The 21206-nt window shown below is 42.3% G+C and overlaps 1 protein-coding gene across 25 annotated transcripts in view; it reads right to left on the bottom strand.

Moving 5' to 3' along the window:
* The window catches only part of ARVCF (ARVCF delta catenin family member), a 246792-nt gene that overhangs the window by 54475 nt on the left and 171111 nt on the right, over window positions 1-21206 (bottom strand). For all 25 annotated transcript variants that reach the window (XM_064727179.1, XM_064727180.1, XM_064727190.1 and 22 more), the window contains 2 exons: window positions 16765-17264; window positions 9771-9954 (listed from right to left, as the gene is read on the bottom strand). In XM_064727179.1, the coding sequence (XP_064583249.1) occupies window positions 9771-9954; window positions 16765-17264 (684 nt within the window). The remainder of the gene's footprint in view (window positions 1-9770; window positions 9955-16764; window positions 17265-21206) is intronic.

Below are 21206 nucleotides of genomic sequence, written 5' to 3'. Positions count from 1 at the left end.
GAGAGAGCTTTGCTTTTCATTTAACTTTTCTACACATTAGACAAGTAGTGCTATACACCAGAAGTAATTCTTCAGTGGATGGAGTGTTTCACACAAGACACCAAAGAGAAAGGCAGCTGAGACCCCAGCTGAGGTGCTGCTAACTCTGTTACTTAGGAGACAGGCTGCCATGCAAGACCTGGAATGGCCAGAAGATATTGCAATTAAACAAATGATCTCACTGACTTGCTTGCTGGGGCAAATTAATATCAAGAACCTCTGTAGACAGAAGTCAAAGCTACTTATTGAAGTGTGAACAACTCTGCAGGGCTTTTGAGGCACTGATGGGCCAATATCCTGTTACAACTGAAAATAAAGCTGATTGTCCATTGAGAAGGGTGGGAATGGTGAGGGGGAACTACTCAAACTATTTTTACACAAACCAGTGACAAATGAGACCTGCCATTCATCCCCAGTGTTCTGCACACTTGTCCTGTCTCTTCACCCCCAGGAAGGCCTCTGCTGCTTTCCCTGACTTTCCTGCTTTTCAGTACTTTTCCAAGAGTCTGTTAAATGACAAATGTATTTTAAAACCAGAAGTGTCTTTCTTATGTCACAATGCAAAGGGTCATAGGAACCTTCAGTGTGCTTCCTGTAAATATACACAGTCTAGAAACAAACCACACAATTACTGCCCATGTGACTCCAGGTATGTAAGAAAGAAACCAACTGGATGACTGATTTTACATAAAACAGTAAAGCACAAATCTCATTCCGGAGATTTTAAATCTCCAGCCTTTAGTTAGAAAACTCAATCTGGATTTTTCATCAAATTCTTGGAGTTCAGACTGTGGCCAGGAGTACTGAAAGAGAATTTGTAAGGATGTTGCAATATATGCTCTCCCTGGGGAAAAAAAAAACCAAAATAATAAAACAAAAAGCACTAAATAAATGCTAAATAAAAGTAAATACCTATGAGCACAGAAACTCATCAGGCTAGGAATGTAGTCTGTTGCTATTAAAGACTTCAGAGAATGAGGGCAAGTGTGCTGAGCAATCTGTTCACACCTTAGATAAGGTTATCATTATCACCAAAGACCTGGCTCAATAACATGCAATTCTGAATGCTACATTTACATCTACATCTGCAGAACAGAGCTGGCCTTCACCCCCTAGGAGAGGTGAGCTGTTACTACTGCCTGTGCCACACACCAGAATTATCTTCAAGAGAAAAGACTTAAAAGTAATTAAGTACAGGGTACTTAATGTGCACTCTTTCAATGCAATCATGTGGCAGTGCCCCCTCTGTGCTCTCCCTAACAATCCAACAGACAGAGTGGAGATGTGCAGAGCTTTTGGATTGTTTTCTTTCTAATGATGAAGAGAAACTTGAAAAAAAGGCAAAGACACCTTCAGCTCTGAAAATTAAAGCCAGTATTTCCAGGACTGTTTTGTCTGTCACTTGGCTGGAGAGCACCACCAGCTGCTACCCCACAGTGCTGCGGATGAAGCCAGGGCTGGAGTGCCACTGAACAGTGACCCTCCTGCTTCAGTTCAGGTGTAAAAAGCACTTTGTTTAGAGATCTAGCTGGGAATGAAGACAACAGTTTGGAGACTTTGCTTTTTCTATAAATAGGAAGTTGAACTGGAAATTTTAAGACACCCTCCTAGTAATACTTCCACCTTTCCCTGGAAGAATCACAGCTGAGAGCTGAAGCCGAGACAGTGACGAGCTCTTTCCACCCCCTTGCTAGACCCTGACCAGCACCATCACTGAGCCTTTGCTGTCCAGACACTGAGTTTGGCATACTTCAGCTGATAAAAGAGCTTCTCACAAGTCTAGTTTAAAATATATCAGTTGTTCTGTCCACCTACTCTGGCAAGTAGAACACTTGCTATACAAGCACCCTCCTCCACACCCCCAAACTGCTTCATAATAAATAAATTTTTATTTGGATGCCAGCCAAAGGAATGGATCAATAATAGTTGTAGTAAATGAACTCTATTTCCAAGTGTATTTCTAGGCCTGCTATGTCTCAGAGGAGGAATATACAATATTTAAAAATCATTCCATCATTTCATGCAGAAATTGAATGGATTCCATACTTCAGTTCACATCAAGTACCAGAAAGTTTAATTGGTATTAAAAGTTCATTGGTATGAAAACAAGAGAGAAAAAGAAAGAAGCTGCCTGTGTCACAAAGATAGCCTGATCCAGGCAGCTCTGGTCAGCACAATGCAGTCTGGCAGCAGAGAGCTCAATCAGAAATCAAGCAGAAAATATGGTAAAGAAAGCAGAAAGAAGCCAAAGTCCAAATGAAATGCAGAGAAAGCCAGAGGAGCTCTACTGATGCTGATTTAGGTAGGGAGCAGCTGGGGAGGGATTGTTCAGCCCTGGGATCCCCCTGGATGCTGCTGCTCCACTGCAGCGTTCACTGACCAGTTACACCCAAGAGAGAAGCAGCAGAGCAGCCCCAGCTTCTTTGCATGCAAACCCTTTCACCTGTTTAAATAAAGTGGTTGGCTTTCTTTAGTTGAGCAAATGCTTGAGAGAACACAGCAAAAACCAGCCCTGAAAAAAGGTTTAATGAGCACAGTCTGTGCTCCAGCAGCAGTGGCACAGAGCAAGAGATCTACAGGGCCCCCTGTCACACCTCATATCCCTGTCTGCTCTGCCTACGGGAGCTCTCAAACAGGCTGGGGCTCAAGAGTACAGTTTAACAAAGGATGGACTCAACATCTGTACCTTGTTTTCTGTGGCATTCTATACCCAAAACACCTTGTAATGCCTTTTCAGTAAAATGCTGACTGGTTACCTCCTGCATGACCTACTTGGAGGGCCTTGGCTTGCCCTCCTGTAATGCAAAATGACGCAGAAATGCACTGCACGAGAATTCCACGATGCCCAGCAGCTACTCAGCTTCCAAGATATTCCAGTCTCTTCCCGGAGGAAAAGCCAAGGGACTCTGCTTGCTTTAGCACACATGCTTGCTGCCATGACAAAGAATCTCAAAAACACAGAAAGGAGGTGGTACTAATCTAACAAAGGATCAGGGCTCACAAGCCTTCCACAGCAGACTACACCCATTAGAATGCCTGCAGGGAGCTTTGCTGCAGTCCTGCTCTTCACCCCACCACAGCAACAGACATTTTGTAGATTCCCTTTCCTGACAGCCAAGGGAGGAGGAGGGATCTAGGTTCATTTCTAAGTAATGACAAAAGGCAGTAAGCAAATGCACAACCTTAAATTTATACCTCAAGATATGATTGTAAAGCATTAAGATTGCATGTAACTAGGTTATGTCTCTGCTGCTAAAATCTATGCATAATTTATTTATATTACAAGCTAAACATCAGGAACTGTCAGGAGGAACCCTAACAGCTCCTTACTAGCACGAATTAAACGCTCTGCACATCATATAAGCCCCAGGACAGCCATATGCTGTGATCCTGCACAGTATCAGTAAGCTAATTAAGAAACTGCCTTTGCTCACTCCTCTCTTTTGTGTGGGTTTTTAATTTGAGTTGATTTTTTCCAGTCTGGGTTGGGCAGATAAGCTTCTCCCTTTTCGTGCTACTTGCTGCCTCCAAAGTGAAGATTCACAGGCAAATTTTGGTCCCTTTTTATCTCTTTTCTGGAACTATTCCTTCATTCAAAGTCCACTTCAAAAGCACCTGCTGCACACCAAAAGACTGACAGAATCATTAGCTCCAGTACCTGGAGCATCAATCTCCCACAGGCTGCACCCACTGTGAACACAACACGAGCACAGCAGCCTCAGCACTGCGGGTGAGTGGGGGACAGAGTTGGCAGCATCTGCCCTCTGCTCCCCTGGGTGGCACAGAGAAACATGAACCTTTGGGAGGAGTCCTCTCCAGATGATCCTGGTTAAATAACTCCCCTGCAAAGCACAGGAAAGGACTACTTCAACTAGGATAGGAGAATACACAGAGAAAGAGAAAATGTCAAACAAATGACTTTGCCATAGAACTTTTTTTGGAGTTGGGGAGAAGTGTAGCTGCTGAGGAGGGCTCTGTACTAATGCAAATTTGCTGCTGATAAAAAAGACAGAAATGTGAGTTTTCAGGCGCCAGCCTTTAGTTTCTACCTTCTCTGTTGTGCCATGCCTCAGTGAGCAAAGCTCCCCTGACACCAAGGGCAGCTCATCCGGCAGCAGCATCACCTGAGCCTCAGCTCCTGCTCTGCACTAGGCAGCACTTCCAGGTCACAGATTTGCACTTGAGCACCTTCTTACCTCAGCCAGCTGGAGATGAAGGCTGCCTCCAGTGTATGAGTGCACACAGGACAAATATCAGGTGACTGTCACCACATACTATTATCATGCCTGCAGGATCTAAAGATGAATAGAGCTTGAAAGTAATGCATTCTGAAAGCTCTAATTCCCAGGCACTCTTCTTCAGAGAAAAGCCACACATTAATCATTAATAAGAAAGAAGGGCATAAGAACCTGGTTTTGATGACTTTACCTCTTTTTGTTCCTCAAATTCAGCACACAGAGATGGGAAGAAAAAACAGGCACACCAACATCACTGGTGCACTCAATACAGGTGTTTTTGGGGGCAAAGACAGAGACCTTTTCTGCCCAAACAAGACCACAAGTTGCTTGACAAATCTTCTTTACCTCCACATGCCTCAGAGACACACCCACACTCCTGCTCCAGACAGTGTGTGCAGGCTGTGTCTGGGTACATACACATTATTAAACTATAAAGACATGAGGACTCACAGTGTTACCTGTGTCTGAAACACTGCAGGTGACATTTGCAGCACAAGATGTACAGGCATGTACCATAATGCTCTGTCGTCCTCAGAAAAAGGCTCAGAACATTTGCATACAAAAAGGATTTGACATATCCCAAATATTTCTGATTTACCATCAAGCTCTTGCAGTTTCCTTTCCTCTGAAGTACCTAAGAGGAATCTGCAGATACTTTCACATCATTTCTCAACCTGGTGGAGCATATTTCTGGCTCTGAATTCCCTGAGTCTTTACACCATGTCTTCAAGCATCACGTCTCACATTTACCAAACCTATCAGGTGTTGATTCCATGGACCAAACCCTTAATTTACACCTGCAGAAGTTGCTATTTCCCAGTTGAAGTCTGTAGGATGAACCATTTCCAATCCTTGAACTACTGGTATTTACAGCAGCTTCAGAGGAGGGTACACACCGAGGTGCCAGTCCCACATTAAAGACAGAAGATTGAAGAGTGAAGTCTAGATCCCCTAAGGCACTCAGCAGCCTGAACCTCACCAAAGCCAGAAGGAGACAGGGCTAATAAAAATTAGACCACAAAAAGGTTTATACCATTAATCTTGCCTGTAATTATGTCAGTGCAGTAGCGCACCAGCAAATAAATCCACACTTCTCAAGTCTCCTGGTACAGCTCCAGCCACCAGGCTGTCCCTTCCCTTCTCAGGGGCTGATGTTGCTGTAATGTGCAATCTCCAGCTGAAGAATGTGTGTTTTTAGGGGAAGTCAGGTGGTGCAGTTTGTTTGTGTTCATACACCTCGGCCAGGGCTCTGAACCCTGAGGATATTTGTGAATGCGAATTTCTGTGTACTTGGAGAACTGACAAGAAATGCTGCAACTACAGATGGTACCCCTGGAAAAAAGGAGCACTTTGCATCTGTTTGCTATGCAAATTAATTCATTTAACATTTGTTGACAGCAGGTCAGTTTAGCACAGGAATCAGGCTAGAAAGTTGGCAATTTAGGAACTAAGTTCTACTCTGTCCTCTTGTAAGTGAAAAAATCCAAGAGAGAATTAAAAGCAATTAGGCAGAAACTAGCAATTAAGCCCAGAATGAATTTAATTTTTAAACCATTAAAATCCTTGCTGCTTCCAGAAAACTAGGAATCATGGTGGGTATCTCCACAGACAACTAACAAGATGATGTGACTGCAACAGTGCTCTGACTCACAGATGCAGCAATTTCCATGCAAAGCAGGGAAGCACCTTAGGAGAAACCAGGAGACCCAGGGAAGGTCTCTGAACTGCCTGGGTGTTCATGAACCACAGATCCATCTTTCCTACAAGAGCTCAGTTCATACTCTTTTCCTGAAGCACCTCTCAATGTCTGGGTAAAAGTTCTAGGAAGGACCATGAACTTGCCTCACGAAGATGCACCAAATAATTCCACTGCTTCACCAGGAGTGCAATTTGAAGACAAATGCTTCAGGATTGCAAATCCCAGTAGGGATTTAAGTGTTTAAAGAAAAAAAAAAAAGGCAGTAACTAGAAGAGACCTTCTCTACATACCTAAAAGAATAAAATACAATGTGAAGACATAAAACTTGCACTATAAATGAAATGAAGGAACATCTGTACATACTTAATGATTCTCCTATGGCAGGCAAATGTCTTCCTTACTTCTTCCCCAGTCCTACTGCTTCATAACCAAAAATCCACTTTGCTTTGTCTTCTACTGTTCCTTTCCAGATTTCTACCATACATGTTTCTTTTATCAGCTTCAACAGGATACAAGAACACCCCTGTTTTATAAATGACACCCAGGGCAGCATCCCTCACAAGGCTAGTGACCATTTGCAGCAGTAAAGTGATTATGGATATTGCAGATCTAGTCATCATACTGTGTCTACCCTTGGAAACACAGCAATGTAAGAGGAAGCATCTTTTTCCTGATCTCAGGATGGGAATGAAGACAAAATTACCATCACCTGCACTCATTTCTGAAAGCTTCAGTGGTCAAGATTATAAAAGAGCATCCAATCAATTTTATTATTAGATCATACTTTGCAAATTGGATGTGCTTCCAAATTTCTAAAGGGGAATACAGGATTCCCCCAAACATTTCTTTGAGCAGAGTTTTTGGCAAGTCAAGTGCAGAGTGAGATGGCACACACAACCCATCAGCCATGTTCCAGATGATACCAGGATTCAAAATACCCCTACAATGGGCACAGTCACAGGAGAGGGCCTGACTTGAAATAAACAACAGTCAGTATAGACCTTCAACAGTGGCCTTTCCTCCTTGGATTCCCCCTGGCTCTCTGTGTGAGCAGTCAGCTACAGCAGCCTGGAGTGGGCACCACTGAGTGTCCCAGGTAACCCCAGAACAAATAACATGGCAAAGCAGCTCTCTTGAATGGCTTCTCTGATGATCAACTGTGAGCAGGGGTGCAAATCCTGTGGCCATACGAACCTAAATCAGTATCCAGCATCACAGTGGGAATTTTGTTACTTCAGCAAGTGGGTAAATCTGGCTACAGAAAGCCAGAGAGCCACCTCAGTTCCAGCCAAGGGCAGAGTGCATGGACCATGGCTCTTATCTTGTAAGTGAATCCCCAGCCCTGGTGCTGGTACAGATCTTTGCTCAGGGGTTACTGACCCTGCAGCTGGACCATCCTTCCATCCCACACGTGCCTGCCACACCACACTGTCCTGCTGTCAATGCAGCTCTAAATCCACCCTGAGGCACTGGGCCAAGGTGAGCACATAGCTCACCCCAACTTACTCAGACTGCACACACACCAGCACCTGAACCCCCAAAGTGAGGGGGCAGAGACACAAGTTACACAGGGGAAAATGGGTAAGACTGGAAAGGAAAGTGGGATGGACCAGGAATTGAAGAAGAGGTAAAGCTAAATAATTGTAGTGTGGGTTTTTTTAATTACTTGTTTTTAATTATGTTGAAATGAGTGTTTCCATAGCTCCACATTATCAAAGGAGAAACCTAGATTAAGAACAAAGTAAAGATGAGTAAGCAGTGTTAAAAAAAAAAACCCAGCAAGTAATTAACTGGCAGTTCATGCTGTGAATCACTGAGTTTGGAACAAACTCACCCACATCTGTTGATAAACTTCATTAACTGAAAAAATGATACTGAAATGAATGTCATGCTGCATGCACAGTGCCTGTGTTCTGCTTAGATACCTAAACTGCAAGGACACCTGAAGCCTCAGAGGCTCAGAGATGGTTCCACTTATTTTGGGAGACAACACAGCTCACACCTGAGGCTCACTTCCAAAGGAGACAAAGGGAGGCTGGCACATAATCAAGAGGCCTAACCTCCCAATTAAATATCAAACTAGTGAACAGTTTGCAGCCTGCAATAAGCTCCATTCGTGGAAAATTGAATTTCTAGGACCAGCTACTGAGTCAATGAGAGAAGCGTAGGCAAAGGGGTTTTTAAACACTGATGTCTGTCAGACAGATGGCTGCAACAATTTATTCCCTGTTGGTGTTAACTATCACATCTTGCTGCTGCTTTTAAAGATGAGTTGCACAGGATTTCAACACACAACACAAAATAATTTCCAACAGTTTTAATGTTAATTACTTTTGATATGCCCATTTAGACCCCTAGATCTGGAAGTGCTCTACAACAGTGTGTGTTATATCCCTGACACGGGAACAGCAAGCACAACCAGCTGCAAGGCAGCTCACACCCACCTGCCCCTGCACTCACCTCACTGCACAGAGTGGGCAGACAGCAGGGCAGCTCTCCTCAGCTCCTGTGCAGGAGGCTGCTGTCTCCATGGCTCAGCACAGACATGCACAGATTACCTTTTCCACATTACCCTTCCCTGCTCTCACATCCCCATCTACCTCAGGCAGCCTCAGTCGGGCATGAGATCACCTCACCTCACATCTGATGGAAGCTTCAAAGTTTCCACTAGGAAGCACTAAGTCCCTCCTGACTGTGACAGCAGAGACCACAGATGAGAGGACTGAACGACATTTTCCCTGTTCAGCAGCAGAGCAGCCACCATTCACTGGGTGTTGGCCTGATGCATTACAGGGTTCACCTGGACTTTCAAATACCAGAGGTTTAAATTCTCTAATGTCTCAGTACCACGTTTCACACCCTTCTTCATAGGCTTTAAGAATACAATGTCCAAAAGGACACAAGCTTTTGAGTTTCCTGTAAACCCAGTGCCTTACTTTAAAATTTAAAATAACCAAAAAACCCGCAAAAGCCCAAACCCAACTGATCAACAAACCGAGATACCCTGGAGTACAGAGGTTTGAGCAGATCCACATACTAATAAAATTTTATGATGTGGATTAGGCTAGTCTACTAATGACCAATTTATTGTCTATACTTACTGGAGAATCTCATATTCATTGAGATAATCCTTTTATTCCCTCACCATGACTAATTTCCTCTTGCAGAACATCCCTAGAAATGAGACAGTAGTAAGTAAAAACCTATGATGTCTGGAGTCGGCTTAGAGGACCTCAGCTTCCAGTGGGACTGCAAATAATTTCAGTAATGGGCCCTTCCAGAACACTTTTCATTACTTTCTTCATTTGTCAAGTTACTTGGGGGAATAGTTATTACAATTTAGAGACCACAAGCCCAAGAAACAGAAATGAACCAACTTCTGAAGATGCATTAATCAGTACAAATCTGACAGGAATACATTTAAGAGAAAGAGAAGGTATAATGCCAAATCTTTATTAGTTTTATTCGAACTAATTGACTTCATCACAAAGCTGAAGAATCTAAACTAAATAGCATAACTTTTCTCTCAAAAGAAAAGCAAAATGTGCTTAGGGAACATTGATTCTTCAAGGTTTTTCAGGCTGCATTAGAACTCCTCCTGACTCCAGCTTTTAGCATGAACTGTCCTGCTCTCAAGGTGCTTTCAGAATTGCAAACACAGTATGAAACCAGAAAAGGCTCCTTTACAAGGAATTTTAGAAGGAACACTAAGAATTCTAAATAGCCAGCAGCCCAAATTTTTCAGTGAAACCCCCAAGAAGCGATGGGGAAAACAACGCAGAGCTGAGCCTTACCTCAAGCAGCCAGAGGTGTTCTTGAAGACCGTTGTCCACTCGGCGTCGCGCGGCTTGGAGTCCTCGTTGGGCTCGCTCTCCCAGCCCGAGTGCGGGATGATCACCTCGTTGGTCAGCGTCTGCAGACCGTGGTTGATGATGACCATCTTCAGGGGCTCGTAGGAGGATAAATTCCACAGGGTACCTGCAGGGGATTGTTAAATAACCAGAGAATAACAACTGTATTCAATCTGTATGGTAAAGAGAATCACAGGATCCACAGAGAAGCGCTTGAAGGTTAAATCATAAAACTAAACAAGAAGGTGAAGAAACTTGATGAGATCCCAGACCAGAACCAGCTTAGGGAAAATCCCACAGCTTCTTCAACAGAGCACGAAAGCACTTTTATCAAGACATGGATATTGTTGAACTCATCATCAAGTCCTACACAAAGAACATAAAGTGATGTACTACTGGAGATTAATAGGATTTTTCTGCTGTATACAAACTGTGTTACACTTTCAAGTCTAACTATGCCTCAAAAAGTAAAAATTCATCCAGTGAAGCAAAGTATATTGAGCAAATCCTAGGAGAGATGAATTTCTGGAGGATCACTGATCTTATGCTTATTTTCTGCACAAGATAGTATTTCATTCAAGTCTCCTCTCTATTATTTATTTTCACATCTTCCTGTCACAAGCAATATCTGTGTTCAAATCTCCTGGTGCCACAAACATATGATTTCTTGAAGAAGCTGGAAACCAGAACTCCACTGTCTTTTCATTTTTACTTCAATTATGAGCCAAAGCAGACAGAAGTCAAACATCAAAACCGAATAACAGCAACAGCTTTATAGCTGCAAAATACCCAGTGTTAGATAAGTGATACAGCCTCCCAGCAGACCTGTATCAGTGTCCTGACAGTTATTACTCATCAGAGTAGGACTGAAAGAGAATGCTCACTTCAGAGAGAATTTCTGCATAGACCCAGCCTGGTACCATCTGAGAACTGTCAGTAACAACACTTGGAGGGAGCCAGACACACGCTTTTGGTCTCCAAGAAAAAGTGTCAGTTCTAGCAAAATTTTCAGACAGCCCAAACAGAAAACCCAGATTCCCCAAAACACAAGGAAACTTTCCTAAAGGGATTGAATATCAACCCGAGGCTCCCTGTGTTACCACAACTATGGATGTGTGCAGATTACAGTGCAAACTGTAAATCTCCACTTAATTCTGTATACATCTAAAAACCACAACACAACAACTGAAGTGCAACCTTTTGTTTCAGTCCCTTTCAATCTTTCCTGCAGCAGTGATGTAATCTGTTACTTCTAGAGTGGATCTGCAAAGGCAAATTTTACTGCTTAAGAAGAACAAGGCAGATAAATCAGTAAAAAGTCAAGAACACCGACAAAATTTCCAAGACCTCTAATATTACAGGATTGTATGAAATTTAACCAGTGCTAAAACCTTTTGCTTGCTTTTAGACTTAGAGATTTGTGTTTCAATAGCTTCAACCACAGCATGTAAAATAAAATCACCACCTCCAAACTCTTCCTATATTCTCATTCCCCAGAGGTTATTTCAAGAGACTAAATGTAACTGTGGATTCAATAGAGTTCTGACTGGACTGCAGCACCAACCTGCCCATCTAGCACCAGCTTTGATGCTGTAACCCCACCCTGACCAGGAGAACCCCCTGCCCCTATGGAACAGCTCCTCTACATACACAGAATATTTATCAAGGGGCTGCCTGAAACTTATGTAATGAACTACTTAGGGCAAACACAATTTGACTGTAAATCTCAGTGAGAGAATACCAGACAAAGGGAACTGGAGTCACACAGAACCTTTCCCCCACCCTCTTTGATGAAAACTCCCCCAGCATTTTACAAGATTTCAATTTCTCATCTCCCTCCCATCTCTACAATCTTTAATACAAAACAATAAACTGAAGAAGAATAAAAGACAGCCTTACTATTAAAAAAATTAGTGCAAACACTTCAAATTATTCAAAAGGTCAAAGCACTTAAATTTATAATATTCTCCTTGATGGTTGCATAAGGAAATCCAAAAGAATCCCTCCATTGAACAGCCTTTAGCAAGGGAAAATGCACAGCACTTAAAAGAAATGTAGCACAAGATAAACAGAGGTGAGGGAGTCCTGTGGTTCCAAAGAAAAAACTTCAGGTTGAATGCCAATTTCATGGGGAAAATATTTCACAGGAAAGGATATAGAAAGTAAACACACTGACAGTACACTTTTCTTGTTCAAAATTATGAAACAAAGAGCTCTAAATCCAAGCATCCTTTCTACACTAGAGAAAACAAATTCTTTGGAAAAGTCACTGCTAGTGACAGCCTTTAGGTTAAGGGAACAAATTCAGATCCAACTGTAGCATGTAGCAGCCCAAAAAAATAGGAGGGAAAAAATTGCTGTAAATTTGACATCCATCTTTAAATATCATTCCCTGTTACTATTAGCATAACACACAAATGTTTCAACAAGCTGGAAACACTGTTTTTAAAACTCTAATCAATTCAAATGAACAGCACTCAGGAGAAATCATGTCACTAACACAACAGCACAAGGTGCACAGGTGTCACTAACACAGCAGCACAAATACAAATTTTCCATGCACTTTCACTACAAGCCTTGGCCTTTCTGACCACAGACTGCATGAGCTTTAGGAGTAGAAAAAGATGAAGTATTGCTCTTCAGAAGATAAACATGATGAGTAGCAATCTGTATTTTATTCATAAATACTGTGAGTAATGTACTTATGTACTTCTAGCTTCAAGCATCAGCCCTGATTTTTCACCATATGAAGCAGGGAAAATAACTACAAGCTTTTATTTTAAAAAATCCAACATCACCAAGAAACTAGAAGCTGTTTAATTCCTTTTCTATGGTCCATACCACATAGTTTATCACTTGGGAAAAAAAGCACTCTGCAATATATTCCCTGAGGAATCCTTGTTGTGTGCTGGTCCAGGGGACATGTGTGACAGACTTGTTTGTATCAAAGTCCTGAAGATTGGAGCTGTGCTCCTTTAAGTAGTCAAGTTGAGCATCTCAGTGTTATCTAGTGTGTGACAGAACACACCATGGGCAAGGACCTTCCTCAGAGCAGCCCTGGAACAGAAAACGGAAGGAGAAAGCTGCTCTGAGATGAGCAAGCTGAAGAGGAGCCTGAGCAGCTGACAGGACCTCAGCACACAGCAGTGCCCAGGGATGGGAGCTCTGAGAAGCTGATTTATCTGCAAGTTGCAATTCGAGCATTAGATCAAAATATTTCATCTGCAGAACATTCTGAAGGTCAGTCATTTTTCAATTATAACCAATTTGAAGAATCACGTCCTGCACCACTTAAAATCAGTGCAATGTCATTAAACAACAAAATTACTCCAACGTTCTCACAAAGAACAAAATTATTCATTAAAGCTACCAATTTCTGATTGCTTTTCAAAGAATGTAATAGAATTTTGGTCTTGCATATCTGATGGGAACATTTCCTCCACAAAAACCTTATCATTCAAGATAAAACTTTTGTAGCTTTCCCAATCAGAGCAGATTTAATTCCTTATCAGCTTAATCCTCATTTCTCTATTTTTCTCAAGAAAATGATCCACTGAGAGTACAGCAGTACAGCTACAAGCCTAGAAAGAAATGAAGGAGGAATTTTGTGGAGTATTTCTCAACACAACTCTACTCGTGATTTACTTATGGACACTCTAACACTTAAATCAAGCTTTTCTCAGTGCACTAGCTAGGAAACATTTTGTAACTCCACATTTCAAAAAGAAAGAGAAATAATATATGTGGTATTTTATGAATATATCTTTGAGTTTAGAAGGCAGTTTTTGCACACTTCACAGATCTCTGACTTCAAGGGACATCATTTGCAGGTATGTCAAGAACACCTGGTAAAACAGTGATGGCACTAACCCAAAAATTTTTTTTAATTTCTGCTAAAACCAGTGCTGTCTGTAAGAAAAAAATCTACAGACTGGCTTAATCTGGCAGCAGTGGTGTATCAGTACACTCTGCCTGCTTCCAAAATTCAATGTCAGAATAACTGTCTGACTTCTCCAAAGGTGCATCCTGGGAAGTGCTCAAGGGAACACTCCCAGCACAGCCACACTCACTCGTTCAGCACTGATGCCACACAGCTGAGCTCTCCCTCAGTGCTGCATCCATCTCTTGGGTGTTTTTAACTCACTGGTGTGGCTTCTCCCTACTCCATCCACAGCAACCAGACCCAGCTGTGGCTGCTGCACCAGATCAAGCGAAGGAGAAGGCAGGGAGCTGGCAAGGACTGACTCTCACATAAATGCTAAGGAGGATCTCTTTTGCCTGAAAGCCCTGCCTCAAACAGGATGTCCTACTGTGTGCACCCAGGTACCTCCTGTCCTGCAGGCAGTGTTCCACAGCCAGAGAAACAAAACTTCAAGCCTAGAACTGCTCTTGAATTCAGACAACTGAATTATTTAAACTTCTTTAAATTACTTGAATCTCTCTGGAAAGTAGGATTATTTTATCATTTGTCCTTAGCTGGGATGACCAGCTGGTGATTACTACTGAGCTTTTTCAAAAGCAGCCAGTATTGAGTTAAAGAAAGATTAAACTGTAGAAAAATCAATGTGTCATACCAAACTTGAATTTGGAGCCTGTTAAAAGAAATAAACACCAACGCTGTGTGCTGTTGTATTTTTTTTTTCTTTTTCCTAATGCATTGCTGATGAAGTCCCCAGACATTTCACTCCAGACAAACTGAAAAACTTTCATGGCAAAGGTAGCTTTGGTTTATCACAAGGGAAAAGCACCCAGATAGGAAGTCACGATTGCTGCCAGGAGAACATTGGAATTGTGACCTGAATTTCTGAGGCTGCAGAACCCAGTCCTTTTGCAGCAGCCCTGCCTGAATGCTCCCTCTGCACTTCAGGCGGGCTCTTGTTTCTGCCTGCTGACTTCTGGAGCTCATTTTACAAATGGACAATTCCACATTATCAGCCAGAGCTTTGAACACGGACTGCAAGTACAGCAGCACCAGCCACAGAGGCATTGCTGGAATATTCTTCTTTTCTGTGCTGATGCTTGAATGTCTCACACTGGATCTGGTGATATCATTTTAGAAGGGGAATGAAATTATTCCTGGTAGGTGGAGATTAAATGCACATCATCTGTTACTGGACATCTGTTTAGGTTAATGCCCTTAGTATTCCTGGTGTTTTTGAGTAAGGGGAAATAAAGAGCTCTAAGTAACAAAAGCCAAGGTGGAATAGAAATACTACATGTAATTGGAAAAAACTGCTGCCAAATAAAATGCATTTGAACTCTAAAGCTAATTAAGCAACAGGAAATCAAAGCAATCGCCATTTACAGTGAAAAGGAAAAACATCCACTTTGCTTTTGCCATCTTAGAAGTGACTGATTACCACCTAGCACTATAATGATATTCCTTCAGAGTAAATTATAGACTGGCTTCTCCTTTCTTGAATCTAAGGAAATAAATTTATTGCTTCTCAGCACTCCAGAAATGAGTGTTGATTAAACTAGAACAGTAGATAAACAGATATTCTTTATTAAAAAAAAATAAAGTCTGCCATCACATTAAATGAGTGCAACAAATGGCATATAAATACCACCTGCAGAGTTTCCATGTTGAGGCAGAGCACTGACAGCTCTCAAAGCACAACCAGCACATGCTACTCAGAGATTCTGTGACAAAACAGACAGCTCTCCTTTGCCAGCTCACTGGAAAAAGGCTGGAAAAATATCCCTGCTAGTTTCAACACTGTATATTTAGACCTAGTTTGCTAAATAGCCTGTAATGGCTGTGGAAGAACAGATGGAACACCCAAGGCCACTGTTCATCTCAGAGAATTATGATTACCAGTAAGAACTTAAAGAGCGCTACTATAATTTTTGAGGAAATTACAGAATTATGATGTTTACCTCTAATGGCTTAATCAATGTTTGCAATAGGGTCTACCTACAGAAGCCAACACTGATAAGGCAGCTAAACAGTTTCAGCCCTGGACCCATTTTCATCCTCACAAAGCTTTCAGGACAAATTCTGTTCTGGCACAGAAATTCATCGGAACTGCTCTGGTCTCCATCCAAACATCCCCTGCGGCTTCTGAGAAGAGAAAGGGAAATCCATTTCACTCCTCATGATTTATGGGAGACTGAAGAACAATATCTTTCTCCTTACTTTAAGAGCTGACATACTTTTCCACCCTTTCCCACTTAATGGCTGAACTTTGAAACTTGGCATATACTTTATTGCTCTTTTTGGATGATGCCCAAGACTAAGTTCAAATAAAAACAGGTTAAATAATGGAGCTGTAAGTGTTTGAAAACTCCCTGCAAGTGTGCACAAATTCAATAACCTGAAATTTAATTCTCCTTTTTCCAACCTTAGCAACAAACAAATCCATGTCCAGATTAGCAAAAGCAGACCCTCTGCTCCTAAAATCTGAGTTTTCCAGCCCAGAAGCTGCAACTTTTACACAGCCTCAGAGTCCTCAGCACCAAGCTGGAAGTGTTCCTGACCAGACTGACTGTCCTCTAAATATGAGGGAGTGGGGACATGGCAGCAGGATTGTTTTATAAGAGATTAACAAGGAAAGATTTAGCTCAGCCTATCTTACCTCATAACGCACTGAGGGCACGTGCACTGCAAATTACCTGTCAATGGAGCAGCTGTAACTCATTTCAGCTCCAGTACCCCAAGCACCTGGTGCTGCAGGCTACACCCAAGGAGCAGCACCCACCCCTCAGCAGCCAGGGAATCCCAAGTGCACCACACACACACAGACACAGAGATGATCTCGATCCCCTCCTGACGGGCACGTGTCAGGCTCTCACCCCACAAACGTGGTGCAGCTACAGAACAGCTGCAGCCAGTGATCTGAATTCTCCTTCAGTGCTGTAATCTCCAGCAATTCTTGTTTCTGGAGCTGAAAGAACTGTTCTAAAGACTAATCCATTAAGGAAATCAGACACTGACCTGTAATTAGCTCTCTGACTTCCATGTCGTTTGTTTTTCGCAACAGCCTGATCAATGCAGGGATCCCATCACAGTTCTTTATGGCCACTTTGTTTTCATTATCCTTCCCATAGGAGATGTTTCTGAGAGCCCCGCAGGCCTTACGATGGACCTCAGGCTTTGGATGATCCAGCAGGCCCACCAGGATGGGGATGCCCTTGAGGTGCCTCACGTCCTTTTTGATCTTGTCGTTCTCGTAGCACAGGTGCTGCAGGTAGGCGGCGGCGTTGGACTTGACGGGGTCGATGGGGTGGCTGAGCATGGCGATGACCTCGGGCAGGTCGGGGTCCCTCCAGCGCGGGTCCTTGCGGATGCTGTCGATGGAGGGCGAGCGCTTGCCCAGGCGGTCGATGCTGGCCATGCTGCCGCGCTCCGGCTGCGCCAGCGGCGCCGCGTAGCCCCCGTGCAGGTACGGGATCCGCTCCTCAACCATCTCCGTCTCGATGGGGTCATCGTAGCCCCTGAGAGAAACAACGGTCCCAAGACAAAGGAAGGGAAAAAAGAAAAAAAAAGGCACATTTAAACACTTAACTCTGAGTCAACAGGGAGATTTCAGATTTCAGCCACGAGCAAACATTTTAATATCACAAACATCACTGGGGCAGCATATTTAGTGTTTTCAATAGTTTATTTTTGGAGTAATTTGAAAATTAACCATAGCTGAGCTCTCAGCAGTGATGGGACTCCAGCACTGTTTGTTTGGCCAGCAATGAAACGATGACAGGAACTGCAAGCCATCAAACAGATTGCTTTCATTTTGGTCACTTAGCAAAGCAATTATAACAGAGCTGGATTACATTTAGTAGGAAACACTGATCTTCATTAATGCTGCTACTTCTGCAACAAACCAAAACTCTAATTAAGGGCATTCAAGGCCTGGGCAGGGACCACAGATATATTTCAGCAAGTCTGACAAGCTCCATCCACTACATTTCCATGTTGATGCTCAGACAAGCATACTCTAAACACTACTCTTAATCGATATTGCCATAAACCACCCTCTTATAGATGTATTTTTTCAAACCAGCAGCAGCCTTTTGCCTTACAGTTTTTTCCTGGACAGGTTTGCTACTGTCTCAGTATTGCAGTTAGCTCTGTCAAGCAAGTGGTTCTAATTGCTACAAAATGTTTCTTAAAATCTTTCATCTAAAGCACTGAGTGATGTTATTGAACCATTTCTGCTGTCATGCTGAAGTATAGGCTATTAGAAGTCAGGAGAAAACGGAACTTGCTGTCATCCCAAAGGGACTGATAATTAAACTGAGCTCTGGGGAGAAGAGCAACCAGAGGTGGAGACTGAACTTAGTCTTGTACAATTAATGCTTTTAATGTTAAAAGTGCCTCTCCTGACTTTAAGTTGCTTTAATTGCTGTTCTAAACCATAAACTGAATGAAAGGATAAATGGGCAAGTATCCAAAACCCAGAACGAATCTGAAGAAATCCTTTTATTGATGCAGTTATTTGTATATGTATAATTCAGCAGTTGCTCTACACAGTAATTTACACTCTCTGGACAGTCGTGTTTTCTGTTACAGAACAAAGCTGTTTCCAGCACTCCAAGCAGAACAACACTGAAACAATTTATTTCTGTGAATGCACACAGGGCAGAAGGAATAACAAAACCCCTTAGCTACTCCTCAAAATTCTGTTTTTACAAATGCAAATTTGTGATAACCAGCATTAAAACTGCAACAAATTCTCATTTCTCAAACCCATCGTCATGTTAAATTCTATTTCACTTCACAAAAGCAGCAGAAGATTAATTTTAATAATTGCACAGCTGTTCCTTGCTTGACTTGGTAACTCACAATTCAGAACATCTCAGTCCTGTGAGCTGCCCACAAGATAACTGTGCACCACCTCAATTACACCTGCACAATTAAGCTTCTCTCTCCTCCTCATCCGTGCAAGTACACAAAGATAATTGCTGTCTTGGGATGCAGTTTGTTTGCTTTATTTCCACAAAGCTTTCCAAACAGAACCACACAGATGGGCCAGTATTCCTCATGTTGTATCCTCTTCTCTTTGCCACATAAAGCTCCTTGGTCTCATTACATTTGTCAAAAGAAAACTTCAGAGTTAGAAGTTCAAATGCAGCACTGTCATGACCAAAGAGTACCACACAAGTCTTGTACCAACGACACTAATTGTCAGTCACTACTTATTAAATATGAGTGGAAATACCTGAAGTCAAGAATTAACCATTAAAAAGAAAAATAAGATGACAACCTTGCTTTAAAATAAGACAGCATCTCTCAACAATCAGTAGAGAAGAGGATAAAAACAAAAACCTTCAATTGCTGGAATAAGCCCTCACAGGCCAGATCCAACATTCCTCTGAGGATGAAACAGGGCTGAGAGCCACTGCTAATGCACCAGTGACATAACTCAATGATTGCACCTGGCAGCAAAGGAAAACACCTGCACACCTGAACCTTGAAGACCCCAAATCATTATGTAGAAACTCAGATCCTGTATGAACCTAAGAGGTGTGCAAGAAAGCTCAGCCAGGGCAAGTATCACACTGCTTCAGATTCACATGACCAAATACACTGATCAAGGCTAGGGAAGGTTAAAAAACCAACAGGAGAAGCAGTTTACCAAAACAGATCCTCTGCAAAGGAGCAGAACAACTGCTCAGGCAGAGCAAGGCACAAGTGCCACAAGCCCCATCACCTCTCCTTTAACAGAGGGCTGGAAGATCAGACTGGCAGAGCAAGAAAGTCAAAAGCAAGAATCTATCAGGGCATTAAACACACCCTGATCACCAACATATTTACACACTGGATGAGTAAAGAAATCCTCTTTCTGAGTCAGACTGGTGCATGCTAAATGAGATTTGTCACTTCCACATCACTGGAGCAGCTAGGCTGGGAAGGAAAAACCACTTGATACAGAACAGGACTAACAAGAGTCTCAGCAGATACTGCTCTCAGGAGACCAAGAGCTCTCTCCTCTCAGGACTGAGGAGCCCTGGTGCTATGCCAGAGTTGCTGACTGCAAGCATCTCGCCTTCTGTCTGTCTGCAGCAAGGCAGCCAAGTTTTTGGGATGCCATGGGTCTCACGAATCACCTGTCTCAGGGAATTGATCAAAACCCACTCTAGCACAGTTAAAAACTGGGAGAGAGCTTGTGGATTTATCATCTTTCTTATGGCTTCAACATAGGCACATTTGAGTAAACAGGTGAAAGATTTAAACATTTAATCCTCAACAACTTCTGCAAGTGTTAACATTCATTACACTTTGCAGCTGGTTCTGCTTTGGATAAAAGACCAGAAAGGCTCGGGATTTCAGCGGGAAACTTTGTGCCAAACACTGAAGAGGAGACGTAAAGACTTTGCAGAATGAAATTCTACTTTTGCCAGGCTCTGTTCCCTGATAGGATACACAGGGGGATTCAAAACTGGAGTGAATCCTCTGCTGAGATAAGGCTGAGTTATGGGCCATATGGTTAAAACACCAAAATCCCCTTAACTGGAGACACCTAAGAACTCCACTGGATGAGCTGACTTGGGCTGCCTCCTGCCCCATCAAACGCTGCATTCATCACCTTCTGCAAGCACAATATTAGCAAGCTGAATTCACACTAAGGAAGACACACAGAAAAAACCCAAATATTTTTCATATTGACCACATTGCTTGCCTCACCCTGTTCTCCCCAGGCATCTCCATAAAACCCTGCCCCAAACTAGACGACATCCAAATGTTGCCCATACACACTTAGAATGAGTGAATGTAGGCCAAAAGTGCTGACTGAAAGTTTTATTTACAATTGCAAGTCTTTTTACTGAAAAAAACACCAGAAGAAGAATGAAACTGCCATGTATGGTGTTACCAGTACACGACAGCAGCAATAGACCCACTGGTAAAGGTATTTAATCTAAAATTTGTCTCATCTCCTGGTAATAGTAATTTGGACTGTGAAGTGACCACCAAATACAGTCTCAGTGTCTTAAATCAGGCTTCTGGCATAGATAATTTAACAGTAAAAAACTGTTTTGTTGTTGATTTAGTCAACATTAAAAATTTATACCCTGTCTAGTCTGGAACAGCAACACTGGCAATAGCTGCTCCAGAGCCCTTAGGGAAAACAAGAGGTCCCACAAATGCTCATACAAGTGAGAATGCAGAGGTCTACTCTGGGAAGAAATCACCACCCATGCAAGAAAAAGCTGAACAGAAGTTATTCAAATCAGTAAGATGAATTATGACTTGAAATTTCTTTCCATTTCTTTCTTTGTCTGTGTTAATTTCAATTTAATGATTAAAAAAAATTCAAATAGTAGTAGGGAAGTTTTTTGTGAATAATGAATAAAAGTATTCAGTACTTCTTGTTTCTCTTGCAGAAAGGACTGTATATAAAACATCCAGCACACAGTAAAATTAGATGTTTTTAAAAA

This window comes from Zonotrichia leucophrys, chromosome 15, assembly GCF_028769735.1.
Source record: "Zonotrichia leucophrys gambelii isolate GWCS_2022_RI chromosome 15, RI_Zleu_2.0, whole genome shotgun sequence".
NCBI lineage: Eukaryota > Metazoa > Chordata > Aves > Passeriformes > Passerellidae > Zonotrichia > Zonotrichia leucophrys.
The sequence above is the reverse complement of the archived record's forward strand: the minus strand, read 5'-3'. Positions and strand labels throughout refer to the sequence as shown.